Source organism: Fistularia commersonii, chromosome 30 (genome assembly GCF_037954325.1).
Source record: "Fistularia commersonii isolate RoL2024-O1a breed Wild chromosome 30, RoL_Fcom_v1.0, whole genome shotgun sequence".
Lineage (NCBI taxonomy): Eukaryota > Metazoa > Chordata > Actinopteri > Syngnathiformes > Fistulariidae > Fistularia > Fistularia commersonii.
The window spans coordinates 11,297,161-11,323,580 of NC_141313.1; the positions used below are offsets into that span (position 1 = coordinate 11,297,161).

Here is a 26,420-nt window from a genome sequence, read left to right on the forward strand (position 1 = left end):
ACTTAGCTTAGCAGCTTAGCACTGACTTAAGATAGTACTTTATTGATCCCCATTGAGGAGTTTCACATCAGACACTTATATGTCCAATATTAAGGTAAAATGTGAGGTATACTGTGCCATGAGAGACCACCACCTCTGCAGAACATGCCTCACTTCCACATACATCTCAGCAGTGTCTCAAATCAAATCATATATAAAATTTGCTGGCTACAGGGCTCATGCAAGGACAAGCATTTCTTCAGGCGGATCAAAATGGACTCTCGAGCCACAAGTGACTATTCACAGGAGTACTGTGTTTGTGCAGAGCTATAACTGAGGAAACTGTCCTGCAGGGTCATTTCTAGCCTGCTGGCAGGGAAAGTAATGGTCGGGGGGGGGGGGGGGGGGGGGGGGGGGGCAATGGATGACTCTCAGATGTGACAGCAGGATGTGGAATAAACTGATTTTATTTTCATTCACATTGAGAGAAACAGCAACAGAGATTGTAAGGGAATATTTAGGCTTCTCATCTGGATGGACTTGGACTGAACTGAACAGTTGTGCTTTCTATTGTTATTTTGCTGGTTGGCTGATGTGTATCTGCCTGTTATTTTTATAATCATCATCATCATTAGTAGTAGTATCTCTATATTCTTATTGTTATTCTTCTTGTTATTATATTCTTTTCAATTTTTAGTGATTATATTTTACTACCGTTATAATCATCATCAGTATTGGTATCATTGTTGTTATATTTTATTTTAGTACCATTATTATCATGGTCGTTATTGTTTTTATCATTACGATCCACCACTTTGCATGAAAATACATGTTGTATCCGATGGTAATGTACCTAAATGCCTTTTAGAGGAAATCATCGATTGCAAACCGTCCTATTCAAGCAGGAATTCTGCTCTAAGGGAATTAAACCAAAGGCATTTGGGGGTTTATTCTAGAAGATTTCTGTCCAGAAATAGACTGAGGGAGAGGAGGCCAAAACATTTTAATACTGAGCTAAGCTCACCGAGCTGAGCTGTCCCCGGCTGTGTCCGTGATGTTCCAGCTCAGAGGCTGTCCAAGGAACACGCTCTCAGATGAGAACTCGGCAGAGCGAAGATGATCCCTCACCACAAAGAGGCCACGCTTTAGTGGTCCTGCCCCCCCCACCTCCAGCCTGTGCACGTTGGCGCAAAGCTGCTAGCTGTCTGTCAGCAAATAAACGTTACTTATCTATAATGTCGACATTTCAAACGGTAAATAGTCAACGCTTATGTAGAATTATGGACACCTTTACCCTTGACCACACACACACACACGAACACACACAGAGACACACACACACACACACACACGGCTAACCAGACCAACAGGAGCAACTGTGTGTTTTCTTTCAGGCACTTCGGCATGCAGTCAGGAGGAGCCGGGGATCGAACCTCCAACCTTCTGATTAGAAAGACCTCGCTCCACCAGCTGAGACACACAGCAACATCTCCAAGGCTTTTATATATTAACGTTTGATAATATTAACATTACCTCCATCACAACATCCACTAAAAAAAAGCTAATTTCCATCATCATTATTAATTTATTCATATATTTTTATATGACTATTATTCTTTATTTACTCGTTTCCATATTAGCAACATTGTTATTTCTTAATTTATTATCGTATAACTGATGGTATTGTTACTATTAGCTGAAAGCACTTCTCACAGTATTTGTCTGCGCGTGCACTCAGAATAGCTATATAAGAAATCAATAAGGAAAGAGGAGGCGGTGCTCCAAAACATTTTTAGCAGTTGAGGAAACCATCTGGTTTCTGAAGATGTAACATCTACCTGGACTGGTCTATTGCTGCAGACACTTCTAACCCCAGTGTTTTCTTCTTCAGCTCAACACTTTTGGAGAAAGTGTCACCCCCCGCCTCTGGGGCTGCAGCAGCAGCACAAGGAACGCTTGGACAGAAAAGCACCCTTTTATTGTGGCCATCTCATGGCACTTTTCACAACTTAGACTTGGTTCTAGCCGGAAAAAGCTGGTAGGAGTCACTCCCTTCTTCCCGCAAACATGTCTTTGAGGTTTCAACGGCCGCAGGTCAGGGATGATGTCCTCAACTGTCAGTGTTCCTCAGCCCAGGTGGTTCACGGTGCCCCACTGTGTGCAACTCTTGGTTCTTGGTGACAGCGCGGGAGGGGTCAAAGGTCAAAAGGGGATCCTCCCACATTTCTCACATCTCATTTTTTGACCGTCTCCAGAATTCTCTGACGCATTTGTTGTCAAGGCGGCAGACCGACCACCACCCCCCAAGACAGTATGTAGGTCCTGGTGAAAGTATGGGTGAAAGGTTGTGGTAGGACAGAAGCAGCCCGGCAGGCTGGGGCTGAGAAGCCGAAGATCTGTGACGTGAGGAGGTGCCAGGCGGACGGAGGAAGGTAACCTGGCTGCTGTCGGGGCACAGAGAGATCACAAGATGGATGTTAATCCCTGCAGGCGCTCCACAGAGCCAACATGCTGAGGAGCAGGATTCTGAGGTGCTGCTCCATCACACGTTCATATGAATTCCATCAGTTGGGCTCCTGAAGATGACCTCCTCAGCACTGACTGTTTCCTGGGACCGTTGGTCCTCCAAATGCAGGAGCAGTCTGTTCCTGTCTTGTGCGGGTTCAGGCATTGGCCCCTTCGCTGAAACATCAAAAAATGATCTTCAAGTAAAGATCTTTGAGGCACTTGAGCTTTGTCTTCAGCTGCTGCTTCTTCCCCCGGAGGTGGACGCTCATAGGACTGGTGCAGATGACCTCTGGACCGGTGTCCTCTTGGTAGGGGTCCAGCAGTTTCTGGACCTCCGTGTCTCTGGCGCTCATTCTCCTGGGTTTCATCCTTTCAAATGGACCCCAGAGTTTCTTCTTCATCTCCTGAGGTTGGTCACTCATCAGACCTTCATACTCAAACCCGGAGATGGCTTCTTCTTGACAGAGGTAGCACTGCTCTTTGACGCCAGCGTCTCCCACAGTTGGTTCCTCCCATTTCATTGCCTCGTACCTCGGCTGGTTTTCCAACAGATCCTTGAACCTCTGAAGCTGCTGCTTCATCTGGATGATGTAGTCTCGCAGCTCCCAGACCTCTGGGAGCCCCGTTTCTTCCACCTCCAATTTTTCATATTTCTGTTTCTTCTCCACCAACTCCTTGAAGCACTCCAGCCGCTTCTTCAACTTCTTCTTCACCTGGTAGAGGCTAACGCTGGCGGGGAGGCTGCAGATAGACAAGCTGGGTTCTTTGTGGTGAACATCCATTGTTTCCAGAGCTTCTGTGTCTGTGTTCACTCATCAAAATGTGCTCTCCTTCTTCTTCATTCTCCAAGGCGAGACGTCGCCACCCAGCGCTGGCTCTTATACACATGGAGAAGATCTGCTGTGATAACTTCACTGTTGCATCATACCGACAACTGATGTCATAGCTCTTTGATTTATTGTCATCATTTGCAGATGCAGGCCTGACTTGACAGACTTCGGGAGCAGGTGCAGCTGCGGATTAGAAGACAAGCTGGAGGTTAACTTGAGAATGGAGCCTCGAGGAGACGGGGGAAGAGCGTCTTGAACGTGGAACCTCAACAATAAAGAAAGACCAGTGTGTTATACCAAGGACAGATAGAACTCAGAGTTGAAGAATGGAAGGGTGTGCAGAGAAACTGTCTGGAGACACTGAGAAGACAGGAGGCAGAGCTGGAGGCAGCAGAGGTGAAGATAAGGAGGTCCCTCTTTGGGAGTGAGGAGGATGGAGTCCATCAGAGGGATAGTGCATTAGATAATGTGGAAATTAAATCACACTGAGATGTTTAGACATGGACAGAGGGATGGAGAAGATCTGGGAAGGATGCTGAGGTTGGAGCTGCTGTGCAGGAGGTCTAAAGGAAGACCAGAGAAGAGGGTGTGGAGACCTCTTTCCAAAGGAGAGGATATAGAAGATCTTACTGTTGGATTATCCATGGAGCACACGGGCTGTCGCTTGGAGACCCTTCATCCAGGGTGGTGGCCATGCAACTCCATGGGTAGTGAAGTGCTGCTAACCCTCACAGAAGGACCATTCCACTGCGACATCAAACACACACACACACACACACACACACACACATCATGTCATTCAATCTCAGGTGGGCCTTGGAGGTATCTCCATCCATGTCAGACCCGCTGGGACTAGAAAGGCAAAGTCCCCGTCACAGACGAACGTCTTGAATCCTCTCTGAGGTTCCAAATGTGGAGAATGTGCAAAGAAGCTCTTGCAGCTCCTCCACCCAGAGGAGCATATTGCCTTGAACTTCCTCCACCTGCCTTTGGTCTTACATCTCCCTCCTCTGGTCTTCAGGGTGCGTCTGATACCCTCCAACTCACCATCCTCAAACCTCTCGCACTGACCTGCCAGGAACTCTTGGACAGCGGACAGAATATCTCTGTTCAGTCTGACCTCCACATTCAGTGTTCTCAGCTCCTCCAGGCTGTGACGCTGGATGGCATCTTCTCCGATCCCATGGAGGCGGGACTTCTCACGCCAACGTCCGTTGGCGATGCGGACTTGGTGATCTTCTGGCTTCAGCGTGGCCTTCTGCTCGGGGACTCTTCTTTCCAGCTCCATCTTGTCATAGAGCTTCCCGAAGTTCTTGATCAGCATGTTCTTGCCGAGTACGCGGGCCTGGGCCTTTTCTTGTGGACCTCTCGTCATGGCGGCGACACCGACGGGCCTGGGAGACCGGCGGCCCAGCTGCGAGTGACTCCTCCCTCCAGCTTATACACAGCAGCTGTGGAGGCAGGAACTCGCTATGTTCTCAGAGGATTCACAGGAGATAAGACAATTCACAAACATGTCATCTGGAAGTGTCTGTGTGTGCACTGGGACGGTGAAGACCCACCAGGTGGAGGCTGTGATGTGCAGGGGACGCTCCGACCTCCAGTGTTACTGTGAGTGTGTTGTGAAGGTGGTGATGGACACACAGCTGAGAGCTAGTCAGCAGGTCTGGACCACCACAGCTGTGATGAGGAACATGTGATCTTCTCCAGAGGATTTATGGAACACATACACACACACACACATCATTGAATTCTCCTGATAAAGGATAAAGGCCAGCACACCCCAAACTACAGAATAATTAAGACCTCCATCTTCTCAACCACTAACAGGTAGAGGAGCCTTCTCTTCATCTTCTCTTCCATGGAACCCTCTTCAGATGTCCATCCACCTTCTTTGAGAAAGCTTAGTTAGCGCTTATTATTGCACAATTTCAGCTATTAGCATGTATAAGTTAGCACTACCAGTTTTAGTGGTAGATAATTTAGCAGCCAGCCCTCTGGCTCCATCACTCTCTTGCTTTCTATCTCCTTTTTTTACCATTACTCCTTCCTGGAAGAACACTGGGTTCCTGTGGATCATCTCAAAGAGCATGGTCCGCACCTGCTCTACATTGAAGTGTCCTCTGACAGTTGGGTTAAGGTTTGATTTAAAATCTATAAAAATAAAATCTGACTTGACATTACATGACACTTTGGTTTCAGTAGACAATGCTCTGACATCTCATTCTGAAGGTTCCATGACATCCTGAGGGAATGTCTGAACCAGACCTCAGCGTTCAGTTCAAACAATAATGGTGGAACAGCACCATCTACAGGGGAGTGCACACTCACACAGGGTTTGGAAACAGGAAAAGGAGACAAGTGGATGCTGCTGGCCTGGAATTTGGAAATAATACTAGTCTTACTGTTTGCGTTCAGACACTGATGTTTGCTTTTTTGTAGAAAGGTAATCACAAGACAAAGGAACTGAAAATGGTCCTAAAAATCAGATACAGATCAGCGTAAATAAATATTTGAATCAAATCTTCAGGGCCTGCTGACTCAGGTGTCCAGCGCGTTGGCTGATGAATGAAGTTGTACTGGCATCTTCCTTAAGTCCAGAATGTTCTCTGGGGATTCTGTGTGACACTTGAATGTGGCACTGTCACAGCACTCTGCAAAAAACCCAGAGCAGGAAGTTTGATTTCTCCTGCTGCACTGTAAGTATCTAATTTACTAATCCCATCCTGGACATATTTATTCCCAGTCTGAGTGAATTCCCATCTCGCTCTGATTAGAGATATCTTATTGTCCTGGTGACGTTATTCTCTTTATACCTTGCTGACAAACCCCCTGCCATGACAAATGAGATTCCCTCTGGGATCCAGTCTATTCATCCATCTGAACTTCTATGGAAAGCTCGTAGTGCGGTTTTATTCACGCTCCTTCAGCTGTGGGGAGTTTCTGAGAACCAGGGTAGCAGCAGGTTGATGTGGTCAATACTGAGAGGACCTGGATTTGTTTCTGAGGTCACAGATCTGGTATCTACAGCCAACATCTCCTCTTTGGAGGGGGAATTTAAATGAACTCTCACCAAAGTAAATTGCAAGTTGAAATTAAAAGCCCAAAGCGTGGGTTTCTCGTGCTTTCATTTGGTAAAAGAACAGTAATGTGTGTCACCTTTGTCACTGGTGATCAACCGTCACCGCCACTGAGCTTCAGGCGGTGGTCGGATGCAGAGAACGGATTCCCGCTGGGGATTGGTAAAGACTAAAGAGCAGAGCTGTAGAGACACTGACAAATCTCATCCTAACTTTAAAATGACACATTTATTCAAAACGGGCTGTTGTCAAAAAAGAAGAAGGGTGCCGCCGGGTCAAAGGTTTATCAGCATGATTAAGGGCTCAAGTATTACAAAGTTGTCAGAAACAGGAATGGATGGAGGCGCGTCTGCAAGACAGAGACTACTTACAAATCAAAGCATGCAAAGGTAAGCGGACTACTAATTACAGCAGGCCCTGTCTCTTCAGGTCCTCGTACGTCTTCTTGTTCACCACGTTTCCGCTCGAGTCCTCGTACTCCTCCTGAGAAGCAAAGACATCGTCATCCCGATGTCCTACGATGCACCTGCCGCACCCCCGGGTAACGTGCGCTCACCTCTGTGTCAGGCTGCCACCGCTCCAGCGCCTTCTGGGACTTCAGCTTGGCCCACACTGCGACGCACAAACACACAACAACCTTGAGATACAACGCAACGCCTTCACCCTCGGGCCAGATTACCTACAGGACACTTACAGGAAACGGCGTCCTCGATCTGTGTGACGTTTGCGAAGTGGGCCGTGTTGGGGATCCCCAGACAACGCATCCCGTGGGCGTGTCTCCATTCCTATTTGTGAATATACAAAACACATACACACTTCAGCACCCCAAACATTTGACTGGGTGGGTTTTATGCGAGGGAGGACGTACAGCAAAGTGCCTCTGGAAAGCTTTGGGGCCCCGGTAGGTGTAGTTTCCGCAGATCTCGCAGTTGTAGTTAATGTTGAGTCCATGGAGCTTATACAGCCAGTACGGGATGGGCTGCAGCAGACAGACAGACAGACACACACACACACACACAACCATGGTGTAAAAGCTTGAAGGCATTCCCAGACCTGTCAGGATCGGGACAACCTGTTTTGACCTCAGAGCTGCGGGAATGCAGGTTGAGCTGGAAACCTCTAACAGCACATTTTACATGCATTTGTTTTTGTTTAAAGCCATTTCTTGCTTTTTCTAAGACATTTTCAAGCAATGCCTCGGACTAGTTGCCCCCACCTTGCCATCCCAGCCCAGCGGCAGGTTCTTGGGGTTGTAAATTATCTCGTTGTCTTCGTCTTCGCTCTCGCTCTCGCTGATCTGCTCTTCCTCCTCCTCTTCGCGTTCCTCGCCGGTCCTCGCCTGCTTGCGCTGCACGTTCTCGTGGGTGAGCTGACGCTGCTCCTGAGGATGTGCACACACACGAACGGAGGTTTAGAGCAAACACACGATTGGATGTACCATATAGTAGTTGTCCACTCACCCCAAGGATTTCTACATATTCATAGACTTGGGCCTCCAGGAAGCCAATCTCCTTGTTCCTCTCAGTGTCTCTGTTGCACATGAGAGGAAAGGAACCATGAAGCACATCATCATCAAAATCATAAAAAAATATAATAAAATATTTATACATTTTTATGAGTAATTCGGAGTGATACTAAGGCAAAGACACACTTTTTGGGGCCTTTGGCCTTTGGGTTCTTGGCGAACAGTGAAGGATCCAGTGATTCCAGGGATTTTCCTTTGGTACTGAACAACCTCTGGGCTCGTTCCTCCAACGTCCTAGGAGACAGAGCCAACCGCAAAGGAACACACACAAACACACCATTAATTAAGATAATTCCTCAGTGGATCTTATCGAAGCCGTCGCGATCTGGTCCAACATTGCTACATTTCTGGACATACTCACCCTCCACACTTCAGGCCCAGAGCCATGAGCGCAGACTTCAGCCTGTCCAGACCCAGAGACGCCAGCTCCTGCCAGACACCAGCATCAGGCCGGGAACAGTGAACCGATGTGACTGTGTTTTTCCAAGCTTACCTCCCAGGAGGAGAAGGCGGAGAGGTCCAGATGAGCTCCAGCATGAGTCAAAGCACTGCTGGTCTCTTTCTGCAGAACACACCATTCAAACACGTGAACGGTCACGTCTCCATAGAAGAAATCAGGCGGGCGCCGTGGCTCTCTTACCGGCCAGCCTGGGAAGGAGCCGTTATCCCACTTCTTCTCAAAGTCTGACAGCACTTTGCCATACAACTCATTCTGGTCCAGCAGGGGCTTGACCCGGTCTGTGTAGTCCTGCAGGTACTCCAGCAGCATCTCCAGGTACCTGCACACAACAACAAACACAATCACCTCACAGCCCAGCAGGACAGAAATATGGAGGGAAAAAAACACATCTCCCACAGGAGTACTGTTTTAAATATATCACCATATCTATCGGGATATGAAAATAACATTTCACACCCTTACACACCTTGTATGTCCAGTGGGACAGGAGGAAGTTTCATTGTTTTCCCCCAGATTCTGCAGTAATTTCTAACAAGTCCTCAGGAGAACACATCCACCTTTTAAAGCAGTTCCTTGCTGATGGTTAGGTAACTTCATCCACTCCAAGCTTGTATCTCGCAAATTTCTTGCTAATATTTTGCTAATCGAGTCAGTGCTCACAATTAGAAGAGAAGTTAAAGCCATTACAAAAGGCATGCCTTTAAGAACAATAAAAAATTGGGAAAACCTGGCCCCAATGATCTGATAGTTTCCATCATGTTGCAGCACAATGGACCTACTTTTTGTACTCTGCGTTTTTCCTGTCCTTGGGGATGTCAAAAAGCTGGTCAAAGGAGGACAGGTAGGTGATGTACTCCAGTTTCTGCGGGGAGGGATCAAAGCACAGCCAGTGAGCAGAGTATGAGCGGAGGATGGAAGTGAGTAAGGGGCTGTGCGGGGCTCAAACCTCCACTCCCTTCAGGTTGATGTACTTGAGGTAGCAGTCATGCAGGTCTAGGTAGCGCCCGTACCCCTCTTCATCCGTGAACTCTACCAGGTCTGCAGGAACACCTCAGTGAGTCGCTGAGTGATAAGTGAGAGGACAGCGAGTGTGGAAGAGACACTTACTTTGAGCCTCCTCGCTGGGATTGTCTCTGGCCTTCATCAACTCCTCGAACTCTGCCGACATCGGGATGGAGATCTGAGAGACACAATGAGTAAAACCCACCCAGTTCAAACCTATGGTCATCAACTCAGTGTAGATGTTCCACCTTCACTTCCACTACCTCATTGGGGTGTTTCCTGTGAAACTCCTTGATCTGTTTAAGTCGGTTGTAGAACTCAGCAAACTCATTCGGCCCGGATATGGCAGCCAGTTCATCCCTCCTCATTCTGTTGGGAGGAAAACACTTTTTGTGACAGGACAAAAGACAGTAGATGCCTTCATGTGGCTGAGGGCATTATGATTCCAGTCTGACGCGGTTCGTATTCCCGCCTCGTGTCTCTTGAAGCAACACAGAGTGAATAAAGACAGAGCTTGTCATCTCAGCTTTTAATTAAGAGACCTGGACTGTGAGCAGCAGAGATCTCGAGGGATGGACAGGGTACACAGAGCAACGTCTGGACCTTCTCTGTGGGAAACCTAGTCTTACACAAACCAATTAAAGAAAAGCTACAGCACTACGCGGCTGTTAGACACAGGAGACGAAAAACGAGGACTCACCCATCTTTGTCTTCATATGAGTCTCTGAGGTTTGCGCTCACTTCCATGTATCTCTGTGAACACACACACACACACACACATACACACACAACATGCTAAGTGAGACTAGGGCTGCTGCTCATACATTCGAAAATCTATTTTCTTTTTATTATAGAAAATGCTAATCTACAAACAAAACAAAGCAATTCAAGAAACACCAACATCAAGTGGACCACTCAGATTATTATTTTAAAAACACGTTTCATTGCACACCCTGTCCGTGCACTTTCATTGCTGTTGCTGTTGCTTTCAGACAATTCTATTAACACTGTGCTAGCATGTGTGCAGCAGAAATGCCCAATTAAATTCAATCAACTGACTCCAGCAACACAATTCTGAAGAAAACATTCAAAACCAGAATGACTGTTATAATCCTTGTGCTTAGCCTTGGTAAATCATCAACATCAACTGTGGTTGACTGTTGATATACAGTCGTTCTTCCTCAAATTTATTTCCAGAAGTCTTGCTGTGAACATCTTTTTAGTTTTTATCAGACAGAAGTTCTTATCAATAAAACCCTTCAATGGTAAGAATAAATGAATTGTCGTGTACAAATCACTGGAGATAAAAAAGCTCCTTCGGTGTTCCTTCACCCCGCAGCAGGTCCACCCAACGCTGAGAGCTACGGTTATCTGCCGTTGGAAGCAACATGTATCAAACTTACGTCCAACATAGCTCTTGTCCGGTGGTCTGAGTTGATCTGTTCCCGTAGCTTAAAAGAGTAAGACAGCAAAAGTAAGACCAAAGTCTGAAGGAATATATATGAAATGCGGGGTTTCAGCTAGCATCGGTTAGCATAGCTAGCTCACCGTCGACTTCTTATGTAGCATTTCTCTGGTTTTGGCATCCATTAACCTCTCCTTCTCTTCGTGGTAGCGACGCTGTTGCTCCAAAATGGTCTCCATAGTTTAGAAAAGTGTAAATTATTCTCTAACGCAGAGGCGACACTTTGAATTCTCCCCCGCTCAAATGAAAGAAAGCGGCGGCTACGTCGCTTCGGCTACGTTTGTTTTCAATGGCGCATGTCGCGCTACCGGTGTTCGCCGCGTTGCCGTCCGGAAGGAAACACGAAACCGATCAATGGTTCCGGGGTACAGACCTAACCTGGATTCTATGATAACCCCAACCCTATGCAAAACCTACATCTAACCCTAACCCTAATACTAAATAAAACCCTTACAATAATACAAACCGTAACCCTATTTTAATTCTGGCCCTAACACAAACCCTAACTCCATCTGTAATTTTAAATCTAGTCCAAACCTTCACCCACAGTGTTGTCTTCCTGTCCAAGCTCATCTGTCAGCCTATCACCATGGCAATGAGAAGGGGCTGAGAGCAGATTCCTGATGCACCCCCACCTCCACCTTCTGACACCTTCATCCTTTCATTTAAACAAACATCCTTTCCTTTGTTTACGGAAATGTTTCTTCGTAGCTCTAAGATCTTTTTATGTCTTCTAGAAGAAGACGGTGATTGTGATTTAAGAAGATGTCAAAGTAAATGAATTCAACTGAACCCTATTTCCTTTTTTTATTTGATAGAATTCAAATTGCTTGTGATTAGAAGTTTAGATAAATGGTATGCCTGTTGAACCTATGGATAACCTGAATAAAGAACTGTTATATATGTATACAAGCACAGGCATACAGTGGAGCAAAAAAGTATTAGTCACTCACCAACTGTGCAAGTTTTCCCACTTCAAAAGATGAGAGAGGCCTGTAATTTTCATTATCATATTATTATTATATTTTCCACCATAATTTGCTAATAAACTCTTTAAAAATCAGACGTTGTGATTTTCTGGATTTTTTTTTTCTCATTCTGTCTCTCATAGTTGAAGTGTATCTATGATGAAAATTACAGGCTTCTCTCATCTTTTTAAGTGGGAGAACTTGCAGAATTGGTGGCTGGCTGAATACTTTTTTCCCATACTGCACATACAGACAAGAATCAGACTCCAGCAGGACATTTGAGAGTGTTGAGTGGATCCACATTTGGCTTTCTTCACTGAACCATGAACTAATAATCATATAATATATTCTTCTTCTTTGGGCTTTTCCCTTCAGGGGTCTCCACAGTGAATCCGCCTTCTCCACCTAACCCTATTCTCTGTATCCTCCTCTCTCACACAAACTACCTTCATATCCTCTCTCTCTACGTCCATAAATCTTCTCTTTGGTCTTCCTCAAGACCTCCTTCCTGGCAGCTCCAATTCCAGCATCTGTCTACCAATATATTCATTATCTCTCCTTTGTACATGACGCAAGTCTGACTCAGTCTCAGTCTCAGTCTGACTTCTCTGACCTTCAATCCAAAACATCTAACATGTGCTGTTTCTCTTATAGACTTATTTCTGATCCTATCCACTCTGGTCACTCCCAAAGAGAACCTTAGCATCTTCATCTCTGCAACCTCCTGCTCTGCCTCCTGCCTTTTGGTCTCACCAATGTCTTGCACACCTTTCCTTTCATTCTGGCAGTCTTCTATCACATAGTACCCCCAACACTTTTCTCCACCCATTCCAACCTACTTGGACCTGTCTCCTCACATCTTTACCACAGTCTTTTGCTACTCTGGACTGTTGACTGTACCCTAAGTAATTGAAATCCTCCAACTTCTTGATCTCCACTCACTGTAGCCTCACCGTTCCACCCAGGTCCCTCTCATTCACACACATATAATCTGTCTTGCTGCAACTAACTTCCATTCCTCTCCTTTCCAGAGCATACTTCCACCTCTCTAGATTTTCCTTAACCTGTTCTCTGCTCTCATTACAGATCATAATGTCATTTGCAAAAATCATGGTCCATGGAGATTCCTGTCTAACCTCATGTGTCCGCCTGTCAACCACCACTGCAATAGAATAAGGGGCTCAGAGCTGATCCCTGATGGGATCAGCTCTGAGCCAACTTCCACCTTGAACTTCTTTTACCCCACTGTCGCACCACTGTCTCATCGCTAGCATACATGTCCTGCACCAGTCTAACATACTTCTCTGCTACTCCAGACTTACTGATACAATACCAGATTTCTTCTCTTGACACCCTGTCATATGCTTTTTCTAGGTCTTCAAAAACACAATGCAGCTCCCTCTGGCTTTCTCTGTACTTCTCTATTAAGAACATCTAACACGTGTAATATAATATAATATAATATAATATAATATAATATAATATACTATATGATAAACTGCACTTACCTGAGAATATAAAGTCATGTGTAGATACATAACATTTTTTTAACATATGTTAGCAAAAGTAACGATGGCAGTAATATACAGGCCATGTGTGAATACTCAGTGTATAGACCTACTGGTGATACAAAGGCATATATTTACAGGGATTTAAAAAAACATTTTGGAATATGATGTTAAAAATTCTTTAGATGGAAAAGGTAAATGCTTGTTGCTTGTGTGTGTGTGTGTGTGTGTGTGTGAATGGGTGCTTTGAAACCTCAAGGTGTTCCAGTACTTTTTGATGTAGTACTACTCTTCACTCCAGTTCTTCTGGTCTCTTACAGAGCACTTGTTGCCATCTAAGTTGTCGTTAGCTAAGTTGTCGTTAGAAAAAGTAGGAGTTTACTTTTCAGAGTACTTAGAGTTTTAATGTTCCTGTTTGATCACCACTCCAGCCCAGGTCTTCTTTATGTAACAAAGATCGCACCCTTAAGATGATCTAGAATCTAGATCATCTTAAGGGTGCTAGAGAAACTGTCCCCCCAGGCCCAAACACCTGGACAGCTCTCAGTTCAATGTGGGTGGCCTTCTGCCTCGACCAGCTGGGGTTCAGAAGACAAAGAGGGGGGTGTGAGGGACTCTTGACTTCACACTACTGACAGTTGTGCTAAGAACTACATGCTAATAGCCAAAATGATACAATGATAGCTTTATTATTCATAGAATAAATAACAACAGCAGAGGGTCCAGTGGATTAAGCCACGCCCCCTGGGAACCTGGCCAATGAGAGCCCAGGGACTCTGGGGAAGATCTGAGACTAAACGTCCACCAACGTGGATGTGATCATGAAGAATGTTTTAGCATTAGCTTTGACTCCTGAATGGTTTAGTGTAATTAGCATTTAAATAACATTCAGGTCCTTATTTTTTATAACAATCGTGACGAAGCCTCACAGGATTTTAAGTTGCTTTACAACTGGAATCTCTGCAGGGATGCAAGAGTATTTTCCAGGTCAGACCTCGATCCAGAGCCAGCAAAGATGACACAACAACCGCCGGCCACTTTGATTGCATTTACAAAATTTATTTATATAGATATATCTATGAAGTCATGTATGAATAGTAGTATGTTTATATAGAAATCTAGTCGTACTGCAATGCTTTCACAGAAGAGAACGGAGCCACGTCAGCGATACAGCAACAGGAGCTCTGGGGCATCCTGAGCCAATGAGCAACAAGCACGGCGTCCAGGGCCACGTCCATGAACCCGCTTGGCCTCAACATTCAGACAGGGGCGGAAAACCGCATTCACGAGTGCAGAAGACCTTAACAGTTGCGCTGTGCAGCCCAAGTTTGGACTGAACCGCTCAATTTAAGGGATGATCCCACACTGTCGTTTTTTATCAGGACACAAACCTAATCCAGTCAACAATCTGATAAGGATCTGCTGTAAACACACGACAGTATGGGTGATGATCTCAGCACACAAGTATAATTTGTTTCCGCCACCGAGATTATAGAATGATATAAAATGTAACATGGACTTCCTTCACCCCTTGTTTCCAGTTTGGCTTCTGTGAATGATTAGCCTTTGGAGATGGATAGGGACGCCTAATGGAAGGCTTGGTAGCTTTTTTGTTGTTTGTTTTTTGTCTGTCCACAGAATCTTCCACTCCTCTGAAATCAAGTGAAGTTTGATTTTGTCGAAGTGCTAGCGGGAAGAATAATGCTGAAAAACCCCGCCTGGGTTGGTCCCTGGATCAGAGGAGTGAATGAAGCTATGAGGAAACGAGGCGTTAAAAGGTGAGCATCGGAGTGGCCCCCACCAGCCGCCGCCACATTGACTGCGCCTCAGACCCTGCTACGATGTCCTACGTCCGGTTATTTCTTTGAGAACAGTCTTCATAAAGAGTAGGGTTAATGAATGCGGTCCCGTGGACGCTCCTTCCGTCAGGTACAATCGCCTCCGTGGGAATACAATCATACTGGATATGGAGTCCTATCAGCTAAGGTCTGTACAGTCTGAGGTGTCCGGGAGGATTGGGGGGTTCGGGGTGCGTCTGCTGTCCCACAGCGACGCCGCTGCTTTGCAGGACCGTCGGGACAGAAGACACTGGAATCTGGAAGGTTTCCTTTCTCCCGGGACTGAATCAGTCTTCTGGCCAGTCGTTCAGTTTCTCCAATTGAGCACCTGCTGAATCAACTTGTGCTGCCCAAACATTTTTATCTGACTTTACATCTCAAATAATAATAATAATAACAATAAAAAAGTCACATATTGCACTATAAATGCAAAAAAAAATACCAGTCTACATAATACAGGAAAGTGCGTCTAATGTTTGTACACTCGCTAAAGTACAGTTTGCTACACACAAACACAAGAAACAGGTACACAACTCGGTGTGTGTGTGTGTGTGTATGTGTGTGTATGTGTATGTGTATGTGTGTGTACGTACGCATTACCATCACAGAGGCGCTCGCGCCCTACAGTACAATACAACAACAGTATGGTCATCTTCACCCTCGGCGGCCCCCGTGTTCAGTTCAAGGCCGGCGCTCGGAGACAGAGGAGCTCCACCGTTGGGGAGAAGCTCGGAGGTGCAAGTGTTGTCGCATCCAGTTGGTGGAGGTGGAGGCAGGGAGGAGGGGGAAGGGGAAGGGCCACTTCAGGAATGGACCTTGAAGGCCAGCAGCTGCTCCGAGTGCATGTTGTTGAGAGAGCGCAGGTCCGGCAGCTTTAGCAGCAGCTTGGTGAAGATGGTGGACTCGCTGGGGTGGTTCTTGGTGATGAGGCTCCGCAGGGCACGGATCAGGGTCTCCTGCAGGGCCTCCACCGAGTTCACGTTCTCAATGCCCGAGCGATCTGGTGAAGAGGGGCGGAGAACATTGGTCAAACACAACAACCAGAAAAAAGTCAATCATGTGAAGATGCTGGCAGGAAGAGGAAGACCTCCGCATGAGTGGTGATGCACAACCTTCTCAACAAGACATCACAACCATGCACCTCAACGCCTGCTATAATCCCATTGGGGACCAGCAGATAAACAATCTTCTAGAGAAGCTGCATGGTGAGGCCTGCTGTATCCACCACACATTTTCACTCCCTGGTCCTGGTGATGGCACCAGGTGTAGCGTTGTGGTGGGAAACAGCTCCTGAACAAATGAGTTCCTAGAAAAACTATGAGGTGAAAGCTCTGATAGATAGATGTTTTGTTTCATGAGGATCTAAAGATAATCTCAAGGTTTCTTCTCTCTCCTCCAGGACCCTCAGCTTTGTCATATCAATCTGGTTGGTAGGTTCATGACAGTGTGTGGCAGCACTGGACAAGAGTTTGGAGCATCTAGGTGGAAGCAGACCTGCAGAGACAAGCACCACGGCGGTGAAGAGGCTCATCTCCTCCTCGTTCAGGCCCAGGTTCATCAGCTTCTCGCTGAAGTCGAACATGGAGTTGAGGAGGTCCCTGGCGCCCATGGCCCTCAGGGTCTCCACGCTGTACTTCTTCCCGCCCAGGAAGGTGACCGTACGCTCCTTCACGTCAAACAGCGAGGCGAAGCGGACCACCAGGACCTGCGGACCAGAGTTTCGTCAGCCTGGGGAGGGACGGCTGCTGCTGCTGTGGCCGCGTGAAAGGATGGACTGACCTCAAAGGTGCCGGCCTTCAGCAGGCTGACCTGGTCGTGCTGGGACAGGTCCCGGAAGCCAGGGATCTTCTTGGCAAACTCCACCACCTCACGGACGGCAGGGGTGAAGCTATGGGAAAACTCCTCCCACACCTCGTGGCCGCTTTTCTTCAGGTCCACGTGAGGAGACGTGTTCATGGGACAGACCTGAACGAGACACACCGCACGTCAAGGTTAGGTTTTCAGATTGGATCTGTGACAAAATATCTGACTATGTTTAACCTCCATGCTGTGAATTAATTAACGGTTATCTCTGCTTGTAGGTGCTACATGAAGCCCTACCAGATGCATCCTGTTGCCCCCCCTCCACAGGGGCCCGCAGTGGGCGGGGCCCGCCAGATCCTCGGGGGGGGGACCTCGGACGGCCCCGTGGGTATAAACTGGACAGTGGCTGGAGGAGACGCCCCTGGAGGGCCTGAAGGGACACTGGACGCCGACGTTATTGTTCCCGTGCTCCTGAGGGCCCGCCATGAAGGAAGTGTCCTGGGATGCCATGGTGACCACGTTGTTGCGGCAGTTCCAAGTGACCTGTTGCTCATCTATCTGCAGGCTGCCAGCGGTTTGAGCGGAGCTGCCCTCCTGCAAAATGGAGGGGGGTGGGGCCTCGGGGGCCAAGCTGCTCCGCTCTTGGTTGTACATGAAGGTCTCCTGGTGGGCCCTGGTCACCGAGCCGATCACCTCCTCCTCACCGCTGTCGGACGTGCTGGGCGAGGCCGAGCTCGGACTGGTGTCCATGGCCATGCTGGGCTCCGGGTCAGAACCGGAGTCTGACTGACTGGAGCACGGCGAGGAGGAAGGCGTGGAGGCGGAGGCTGCGCCACGGTCCCCGGAGGGCGGGTCCGAGGCACGCGCTGGAGATGGCTTGGAGATGGGCACCATCTGGCTGTTGTTCATCATGTCGTTCATGGCGCTCTGCATCTCCAGGAGCATGCGTTGTTTCTCCCGCTTGGGGATGCGGCCGAACCGGACAGCTGGGCAGAGAAGAGATGACCAGGTCAGCGGGATCTTCAGGAACGTCTTCTCTTTGCTTCAGAGGAGCTCAGTGGTTCAACAACACCCTCTTATTCTAATTGAATCAGTTCTCAAAGACTTCCTTCAAATATATGATTTTAGCAGTAATTGTGCTCCTGCTTGCAAACCCTCTGCACCAGAGCACCAGTCAGTGCCATTTACAGAATAATCTCCCAGTAGGCTCAGACCTCCTCAAATGAGGGTTTTGGCATGGAAGTAAAAGAACATGGCCTCCGGAAGGTGACACCCCTCTGTCAAACACACAGTCTGCATTCCCGCATTTATACTCACAGTCTCTGGACATCCCCACCATCAGGCATTTCTTAAAGCGGCACTGCTGGCAGCGGTTCCTGTTGATCCTCATGATGGGACAGCTCTCGTTCTTAAGGCACTTCTTATACTGGATGTTTTGCTGAATGCTCCTCCTGAAGAAGCCCTGGGGTAAACAGGCAGAACCAAAGCATTAATTCCTCAATGATTTCAAGTTTATTGTGTGCTAATTTTAGGTTATCTAAATCTAATGTTCTGCCAAAAATACATAATATTGGAAACGTCAACACTTGTGATTGTTATCTAGGATTTAGTTGATATTGACGCAGCACTGACCAGGGTTAAGGTATTTTCACAATTACTTTCAATGTCTCAATATAGTACTTGCTGACTGAAGTTTTCTTCAACAGATTTTGGAGACATGTTGAATTTTTTCAAAGGTGACACACTGCCAAATTTGTCACACCGTTTTCCCCATGATTTAATCACAATCGAGTTAATTAACTGAAAAAAGGAAAGTGACCAGCACATTAGCAGAGGCCATTGTGACGACGACGTTCCTGGTGTCTCTGCTCTGCCGTGTTTGTCACGGTGCTCAGCTAAGTAGGACACGCAGTGGTATCAAACGAGGAGAACGCTGATATAAATATGGGGAGAGTGAACTAGTTTTAGAGTCTCCAGCTGGAACTGCACAGAAGGTGTCGCGGGTGGTGACCCACTTTGGCTGCAGACCCTCTGCCCCTCGCTGGGTAGCAGTGTGTGTGTGTGTGTGTGTGTGTGTGAGTGTGTGAGTGTGTGAGTGTGTGGATGGGTGCATGATTCTCACCTTGCATCCCTCGCAGGCATGGACGCCGTAGTGAAAACCAGAGGCTACATCCCCGCACACCTTACACAGTAGCACCAGGCCATTGATTTCTGAAGTGAGCAAAGACACACCTTTTAATTGGTTGAAATTTTTATTTTTACTTATTTGCCTTAAATCTTGAAACCACATGTATTCTATTATCTTTATTCTTCACAATAGTCATGTTTTTGTATCTTTATTTATGCTGTTCTTACCCTTGTTGTTCATGTTTTGGTTGTCTATTCTCACCCCAGCTGTTTTGTTTTTTTCCATTCTGTTGTCTATTTTTATCCTTGTTGTAGTTCATTTTGCTGTCTATTTTCGTGGATGTCTTTTGATTTCTTTGAGTTGTCTCTTTTATTTGGACTTATACTCATATTTACTGTATTGTCATTGTTGCGCTGCTGTGACGATACATTTCCCCAAACAATGGGGATCAATAAAATATAGCTTGTCTTATCTTAGTTATATATGTCCATTTTATTTCATTCATTTCGGTTTCTTTACTGTGTGGAGCCATTGAGATCATTCAATTTCCTCTGGAAATTGAATAAAGCGTTTCTGATTTTGGTGATGTTTACTTTGACGCTGCAGTACTGGTCTGACATTTTTGTTTTTGTTAATTTAGAATAAAGTTGACAGTTTAAAAGAAGGCTGTGGTTCTCGACCTTTTGATTTTTTTTATTATCTAGAATTACAACTAATAATTATTAATTATTATTGTTTAATTACCTTAATTATCATTACAATATTGATTATTAGTAGTAGTAGTAGTAGTAGTGGTGGTCGTAGTAATAGTATCAATGATGTTATTATTGTCATCATTATGTTTTTTGATATTTTGTGGTGTTGTTACAACTATTTCTTGTTAATATCTTTCCAGTGTTTGCATACTTGTTCATTCTGAGTTAAGTGGAGGGAGGACATTTTCACAATTTCATTAGGAGTTTTAATGGAATGCATGTTGAACAAAAACACATACTCGTGATGCCAGATTTAGCAGTGGAGGAGGAGCGTCCCCTCTTCTGCATCCCGCCGGTGGGGGCCAAGGGGTCTGCTGGCTTGCCGCGGGGTGGGGAGGTGGAGTGGTAGCTGCCGTTGGAGGAGTCGCTGTGGCAGGACTCAGGGCTGGAGGCTGAGCTGGTCGAGCGGATGTAGGCTATGACGCCTCCTGTAGAGCAGGGGCAAAGACAAAAATAGCATCAAAAAACACCATATTAGTAAAGACTACATGATTTTGTGACAGGACCATATCCATTCCAGGAAGCAGAGATGGTAGGAAGTTAATATAACAGGTAAACAGTTCCATCAGCTTTCCTGGTGAGTCACAGCAGTGAGAGGGAGGCAGTCATTGATCGTCACTATCAGCCCTGGAAAAGTCATCAGAGAAGTCCTGGGGTGGGCTCCAGAGGAACTGCTGTGGACCAGCGATCTCCAGCTGCACCTCTCTTCAGGAGAGTCGGAAAATATCTTTAACCATGTATTATCGACTGACACCAGACTGTTCCCCTTCTGCCAAAAGAACATACACTCTCTCACATACAAACACACATAGCACTTGAATCTGACTCACCGCTCTGCTACTAGTGCTAAACTACAAGTAGGTAACCAACACATTAATCATGGCCAGCAAATGATTAAATCTGAAACGAAATACCATGGCTTGCTCCACGGCCACCTGAGAACACCCCGGAGAGATGACACATCCTGTCTGGCCTGGGAAAGTTTTTCATTTACCACTAATGAGCGAATTAAAATCTTTTTGCTGGTTCTCTGTAATTCAAATGATTTTTTTCAGTATTAAATAACACCTCATTACCATGACATTTGCACTTAACCATGAAATTTGCGGGACATTTACATTAAAATGACAAGATATTACCATCATAACTGATGATGAGGCACGCAAAAATAAAATAAAATATAGAAAGAAATGTGTTGACGGTCGTTAAGTCTCTCAAGGCGGCACCATCATTAATGCTGTAGCTGTTGCTGCCAACACTAACTTCTTTCCCTGCAGTAAAATGTAATGTATGTGTGCCAAATTCCCTTTTCCAGCTCTTTCTGCAAGCCTTTCAAACACAGCGAAGATGAAGATACCACAGCCCAGCAGACGGCTCTGTTGCACTGCTGAGCCTGTTTGCTTCCCAGATATAGGCTGACCTGATTTCTGCCCTGCCATTCTCAATGATTAGGTAACAGCAGTTACATAATGTCAGCCTTACAAGAATGTGTTGTAGATCGTCTGGCCTGATCTTTGCAGCCACTCATGTCTACAATAAGCAACAAATACATTGTTGACCCTTTAAATGGCAGATGTTGTGCCAACTAAGCAAACAAGCGCTGATATATTTGTTGAAATGTGACTTTCTATACATCAGCACTGGTCATTACTCCACATCATTCCTTGCATACTGAGCGCGAAATGTCTTTTTTTTATTTTTAGAATGAATAATGGAAGTATAAAATGAACTACCACTTTCACTCACTCAAAGATTTCACAAGAAAATTGTTCATTATATTTTTCAACAAGCAAATAAGACCCAGTCAAACTGTCAGTTAAGTGTGCTCGCGTTAAAAGATTTAAATGAGGATTAAAACGTCGAAATGAAATGTCTGCTTTTAACTGACGTGACCTATAATGGTGCTGCGTTCGCGTACCACTGGGAAATGCAAATTTCCCCCACCCTTGACAGACAAACCTGTTGGCCTAGTTAACCCAGTACTTGCCTTCACGTCTTTAACAACAGGCGGCGGTTTACAAATATATTTTAAACGCTTCGCAAATCACTTAAATTAACATTTATTAATTGAAGAATGAATAACGTGTACATTTAAATCATAAATTTAATGAAAATTAAGAAAACCATGATAAAAACGAAGCTTAACATTCGATGTTTTTATCAAGCCGATGTAAGAAAATATATAAAATAAGAACAGAATGATAAGGTTTTTTTCTTTTAAGTCAGGGTGGTCCACAGCACTTAAATGTCCCGTAAAAACCTGCATCCCTAAACGCGCCCCCACGTGGAGCTTGCGTGTTGTTCCCCGGCGAAACTGGGTCACCGCGAGAGCCCTCACGTGTACCTTGGGTCGGCCCGCACGCCGCCGTGCCGAGAGGAATTATGCAATGCGTACGTCAAGGCGCCGGCAACCAATCAGCGGCGACGCACGGCCAGCGTAAACACAGGCGCACATGGCTAGGCTGGCAGGTCCATGTGAGGACAGAGGACCGCAGTGCAACCAAGCTAGGCGCTGGGTTAGCGACAGCAGCCCGCTAACCCTCACCCGCACCCAAGCACCTCGCTCCCAGAAAGCCCCCGTCCACTTTTGAGAATAAGAAATAAAATATTTAGCCTGTCAGAATCAAACACTGAGCCCCTGACGACAAGCATCACGGTGGAGAAAGCGAGACTTACCCGCTTTGGACGACTCCATGTCCCGGGTGTGTAGAGGGCTCTCCTCCGCTGACACCTCGCAGCTGAAGCCGTGTTTCCGCTCCTGGTGTTCGGCCACCGACGAGTCACCGAGCCGCCCGGTACCGCAGGAGGCTTCGGAACGCTACGACATTACACAAAAAAATACGACGACGCGGAACGAAGCGACGGTTCCAGCCGCAGCCTGGAATACTCGATAAATGTAAACTTCGAATGAATGGTCGCGGTCGGAAACGCTCCTGTTCCGCGGTGGAGGTCGAGGGAAACGCCGGCGGTCTGCTGTCACGATATCCGAGGAGCTCCGGGAGAGACGCCACGCTCCGCTCGCAGCCGGGAGAGAGTGTCCGGCGGCGAGGAGGCGGACCGGCTCGGCGGTGACAGCTTCCAGCGGCGGGGCAGGGAGCGACCATGTGACCCAGATCGGCGGCTCCTCCCCCAGCGGCTCCGCGCCCCGGCCCATGTAACCCACTGACATACTTTCCCGGCCCGCGGAACAAAGACCGCCGGCCGGGAGCCGCGGCCCCCCGGACAGCAGCGGGTCGGTTTGTTTGTCCAAAGTCAGCCTTCGGGTTCTGACAAACAGGACGGTCCTGCAATTCCGCAAACACAACTTTATTATCTTTCTCCCATGCAACACCCTGTTAACCCTAAGACTCTGTCATATGTGCAGTCTGGAAACCAATTCTGGAAACCAATTTCACAGCACGATGAAACACCCTTTTTGCTGTTCAGTGAAGCCAGATAGGTAGCAAAAAAATAATAATAAGCATTTTATTGCAACGAGGCATGAATAGTATCAACAGGATGTACAAGGTGAAAGAAAGACTGCAAATGTAAACTTGAATGGTGGTGTGTGTTTGCAGATTGACATCTTAAATGGTGTGTAGGTTGTTTGTTGATAGATAAATACTAAGTTTTGTTAAATTAACAGTTTAATGGCTGTGCTGTATGTATAGTGCAGACAAGCGTACGCAAATTAAGATGAGTTAGGACTTGAGAAGTCTTGCCTTGTGACTCAAGGGGAAAGACAGCCATGATGCCTCACGTAGTTCTTTGAATTAACAAATGAAGTACGTTTATGTCAAAGCAGTCATTGCGCAAAGTGGCCGAGTCAAGCCAGATTTTATTGACAAAGCTCCTAATCCGAAGCCAGTCTGTCAGATGACACCTCCCACGTAGAGCAGGTCTGGACGAACACTCTTTAAGATGATCTACAGAAACCACACGTTCTCCCAAAGAGAAGCACTCGGTGTCAGCACTGAGGAACACCGCCTTTCCTGGACTGGGACCTTGGACAGATCCCAGCTAAATGCGGGTGGCCTTCTGCCTCAACTAGTTGAGATAAAAATAATGAGCAATATAGCAAGGGTGAGATAGTGAGGGTATGAGGGGGGTTTTGGAGGGGTATGAGGGTTGCGCTAATCGTGACTTGCTAATCACCAAAATGATACACCAGTAACATTGATATTCAAAAAGAAACAACAATGGTGGACACCTAGTATGATCCTCCAGTAGATCAAGCCACGCCTAGGGGGAACCTGAGACATGAGAGAAGACAAGGACTCGTGAGAAGATATGAGGTGAATATCATGCACTGATGAAGGGACATGGGAGCAGGCAGGATTGAAGAGGGGTCCACAATGCCCTCACGGACGTATGCTTTCTAGCATTATGTGTAATTGAATCAACATAAGGGCAGTGTTGACAGTGGCAGCTGGGGACAGGCTCCAGCCCCACCCTGAGAGCAGGAGCAGCAGAAAAGACAATGAATGAGTGAATACTGCTGAATAATTGATACCACTTGCTAGTAGAGCCATATGAACCTAATGAGTCAGAAAGATGTGAGTCTGACATAAGACAGATGGACGGTTACATTCATTGCTCCTTTAACCCTAGAACACTAACGTGAAAATAAGAAACACCATCACTAACGTTGGGTATATTTTACCCAATACAATATCCTGGATAAAATACAGTTGTCATCAATTTATAGGGAGGAGGGAAACAAGCATACAATCAATAACATCAGTGGGCAGCCTGGAGCTATCCAAGGACCCATAAAAGTCAATGGCAACGCAATGAAAATCACATGACAAGAATTGTGTGGGTGAAAATTACCCGACGATAGTGTTTTATGGTTAAAATGAATTCACTCAATAGTTCACCTGCGCTTCCACGGCCAGGTCACAGCGGCAGCAGACTGAGTGAACAGTCTACACTTATGTAGAGCTTTCCTCACCTTTCAAAGTATTTAACCCCCCCCCACACACACACACACACACACACACACATTCTCTCACGGAGCTGCACCGAGCAGGTCGGCTAAGGTGACCCTGCTCCAGCAATCCACCCCTGATCGACCCCGGGGGACTTCAAGGGGTCCCGGACTAAATAATCTCTCCATGGCATCCTGGGTTGGCCATGGAACCTTCTACCAGGTAGTAGATGTTTCTCAGTGGGCTTTGTGGTAAGACGTCCTGGGACCATGTATACTTATCCTTCAAGATGGTGCTTTCTTGGGCCAACCCACGCCCTGCACAGAAGTCCAGTTACTTGGTTCCAGAGCCAATGCTAATGCTAATTCTCTTCTCATGCAAGCTCTGGGTGCTTCCTCAGAGGAGAGGGAACGAATCCTGTTTGAAGCTCGTCCGCCACAATCAGGTGACGATTCGAGGAGCTACAGCTTAATAGAAAAAATACAATAAAGATTTGTAATGCTAAGCGAAACAGTTGAGCTTAAAACCATCACAATATCAAACATAAATACATTTATTAATTTTCTCCGACCAAATGGACATGAACATCTTGATGGTTGGAGAAGCTGGGCTTTGGTCGGCTTTTGACGCTCCAAATCGACCTGTTATGTAAGGCCTCCTGGATCTGGGTCACCTGACTTCCCAATCAGTGAACGTCTACATATCACACAAGGCTTTAATACCAGACCTTACTTCCCCCTCCCATTATCCAGAAATCTTTCACCAGCCCCACCCTGAGTTTTATCTGCACCCCAGTAAAGATATAAAGATTGTGTAACGCTTGGCTTTAATTCAAGAGTACTGCAATACGGTGACCGCATTAATTTGTATGGTGAAATAAAATTGGCCATGTTCTGTTATAGAGTATCATGAAGAAGCTCAATGTTCATGTTCATGTTCAGACTGGCCTTCATGAACAGAGGTCAGGTCAATTTAACTTTATCAATTTCTCTTCATTTATGCTGACATTCTTCACGCACATTTAAATAATAAAGTGATACAGCCTCACTGCTTTCTCTTTCAACATCCTGCTTTCAGGGTGGCTTAGCCCCGCACCCTCACAGCAGAAGGTCTCTGGTTGGATTCCCACATGGTGGCCTTTCTGTGTGGAGTCCCCATGTTCTCCCCGTGTCTGCTCAGGGTTTTCCAGCTTCCTCCCACAGTCCAAACACATGCAGGAGGTTCTTTAGAGACCCTATGTTGTCCAGATGTGTGAATGAGAGGGTGAATGGTTGCATGTCTCTACATGGTGTGTGAATGTAGTGAGTCCTTGTATGTCTCCGTGTGGTGTTTGAATGAGAGGACAAATCCTTGTATGATGTTTCCAAAGGTGTGTGAATGACAGGGTGAATGGTCATACGTGTGAATATGTGTCCCTGTGATGGATCCGGGCTGAACCCTCTCACCCAATGACGACTGGGACAGGCACCACCCCTTGACTGCAGGATAGAATGAATGGTTGAATTAATGATGTTTCCAACCATATCACCTGTCCATCATCAAAAGGTGTAGATATCTTGATCCGCCTGAGTTTCACACACCAGCTGAACTCCACCATGAGAATATCTGATGGACCTTTAAAAACTGCAATTTTATATCAGAGGTGGGTTTAACATCAGGAA

At 46.4% G+C, this 26,420-nt stretch overlaps 3 protein-coding genes across 4 annotated transcripts; all 3 read right to left on the reverse strand.

Moving 5' to 3' along the window:
• Positions 1-490: 490 nt before the first annotated feature.
• LOC147216423 (uncharacterized) lies at positions 491-5,433 on the reverse strand. 2 transcript variants are annotated; one of them, XM_086177609.1, is made up of 3 exons: positions 4,880-5,433; positions 3,948-4,768; positions 491-3,500 (listed from the first exon to the last, which is right to left on the reverse strand). In XM_086177609.1, the coding sequence occupies exon 3, from the start codon at positions 3,267-3,269 to the stop codon at positions 2,670-2,672; it is 600 nt and encodes a 199-aa protein (XP_086033735.1). In that variant the 5' UTR covers positions 3,270-3,500; positions 3,948-4,768; positions 4,880-5,433; the 3' UTR covers positions 491-2,669. The 2 variants fall into 2 exon arrangements, with proteins under 2 accessions (XP_086033735.1, XP_086033736.1); XM_086177610.1 differs by lacking the exon at positions 4,880-5,433 and having other exon boundaries at positions 3,948-4,064; positions 4,389-4,411.
• Positions 5,434-6,609: 1,176 nt separating this feature from the next.
• On the reverse strand, positions 6,610-11,169 carry sf3a3 (splicing factor 3a, subunit 3). The gene is made up of 17 exons (XM_086177608.1): positions 10,933-11,169; positions 10,788-10,835; positions 10,085-10,137; positions 9,648-9,753; positions 9,490-9,562; positions 9,329-9,420; positions 9,162-9,244; positions 8,563-8,701; positions 8,416-8,484; positions 8,284-8,351; positions 8,049-8,156; positions 7,858-7,927; positions 7,614-7,778; positions 7,266-7,376; positions 7,092-7,182; positions 6,954-7,009; positions 6,610-6,880 (listed from the first exon to the last, which is right to left on the reverse strand). The coding sequence occupies exons 1-17, from the start codon at positions 11,026-11,028 to the stop codon at positions 6,803-6,805; spliced, it is 1,506 nt and encodes a 501-aa protein (XP_086033734.1). The 5' UTR covers positions 11,029-11,169; the 3' UTR covers positions 6,610-6,802.
• A 3,194-nt stretch (positions 11,170-14,363) lies between these two features.
• On the reverse strand, positions 14,364-22,845 carry nr1d2b (nuclear receptor subfamily 1, group D, member 2b). Its single transcript, XM_086178019.1, has 8 exons — positions 22,526-22,845; positions 20,089-20,277; positions 19,089-19,177; positions 18,284-18,428; positions 17,264-17,952; positions 16,943-17,128; positions 16,658-16,868; positions 14,364-16,163 (listed from the first exon to the last, which is right to left on the reverse strand). Exons 1-8 carry the CDS (start codon positions 22,542-22,544, stop codon positions 15,967-15,969), a joined length of 1,725 nt encoding a protein of 574 aa, XP_086034145.1. The 5' UTR covers positions 22,545-22,845; the 3' UTR covers positions 14,364-15,966.
• Between the last annotated feature and the right edge of the window lie 3,575 nt (positions 22,846-26,420).

What these genes read in the sequence shown, in the direction of transcription:
- LOC147216423 (XM_086177609.1), bottom strand. Translation starts at nt 3,269, where the DNA reads ATGGATGTTCACCACAAAGAACCCAGCTTGTCTATCTGCAGCCTCCCC.
- sf3a3 (XM_086177608.1), bottom strand. Translation starts at nt 11,028, where the DNA reads ATGGAGACCATTTTGGAGCAACAGCGTCGCTACCACGAAGAGAAGGAG. An exon ending in GGACAAGAGCTATGTTGGAC is followed by an intron (nt 10,138 to 10,787) that starts GTAAGTTTGATA and finishes GTGTGTTCACAG; the next exon opens with AGATACATGGAAGTGAGCGC. An exon ending in ACAGGAAACACCCCAATGAG is followed by an intron (nt 9,563 to 9,647) that starts GTAGTGGAAGTG and finishes TGTGTCTCTCAG; the next exon opens with ATCTCCATCCCGATGTCGGC.
- nr1d2b (XM_086178019.1), bottom strand. An exon ending in ATGCCTGCGAGGGATGCAAG is followed by an intron (nt 18,429 to 19,088) that starts GTGAGAATCATG and finishes TGTTTACCCCAG; the next exon opens with GGCTTCTTCAGGAGGAGCAT. An exon ending in GGTGGGGATGTCCAGAGACT is followed by an intron (nt 17,953 to 18,283) that starts GTGAGTATAAAT and finishes TTCTCTGCCCAG; the next exon opens with CTGTCCGGTTCGGCCGCATC.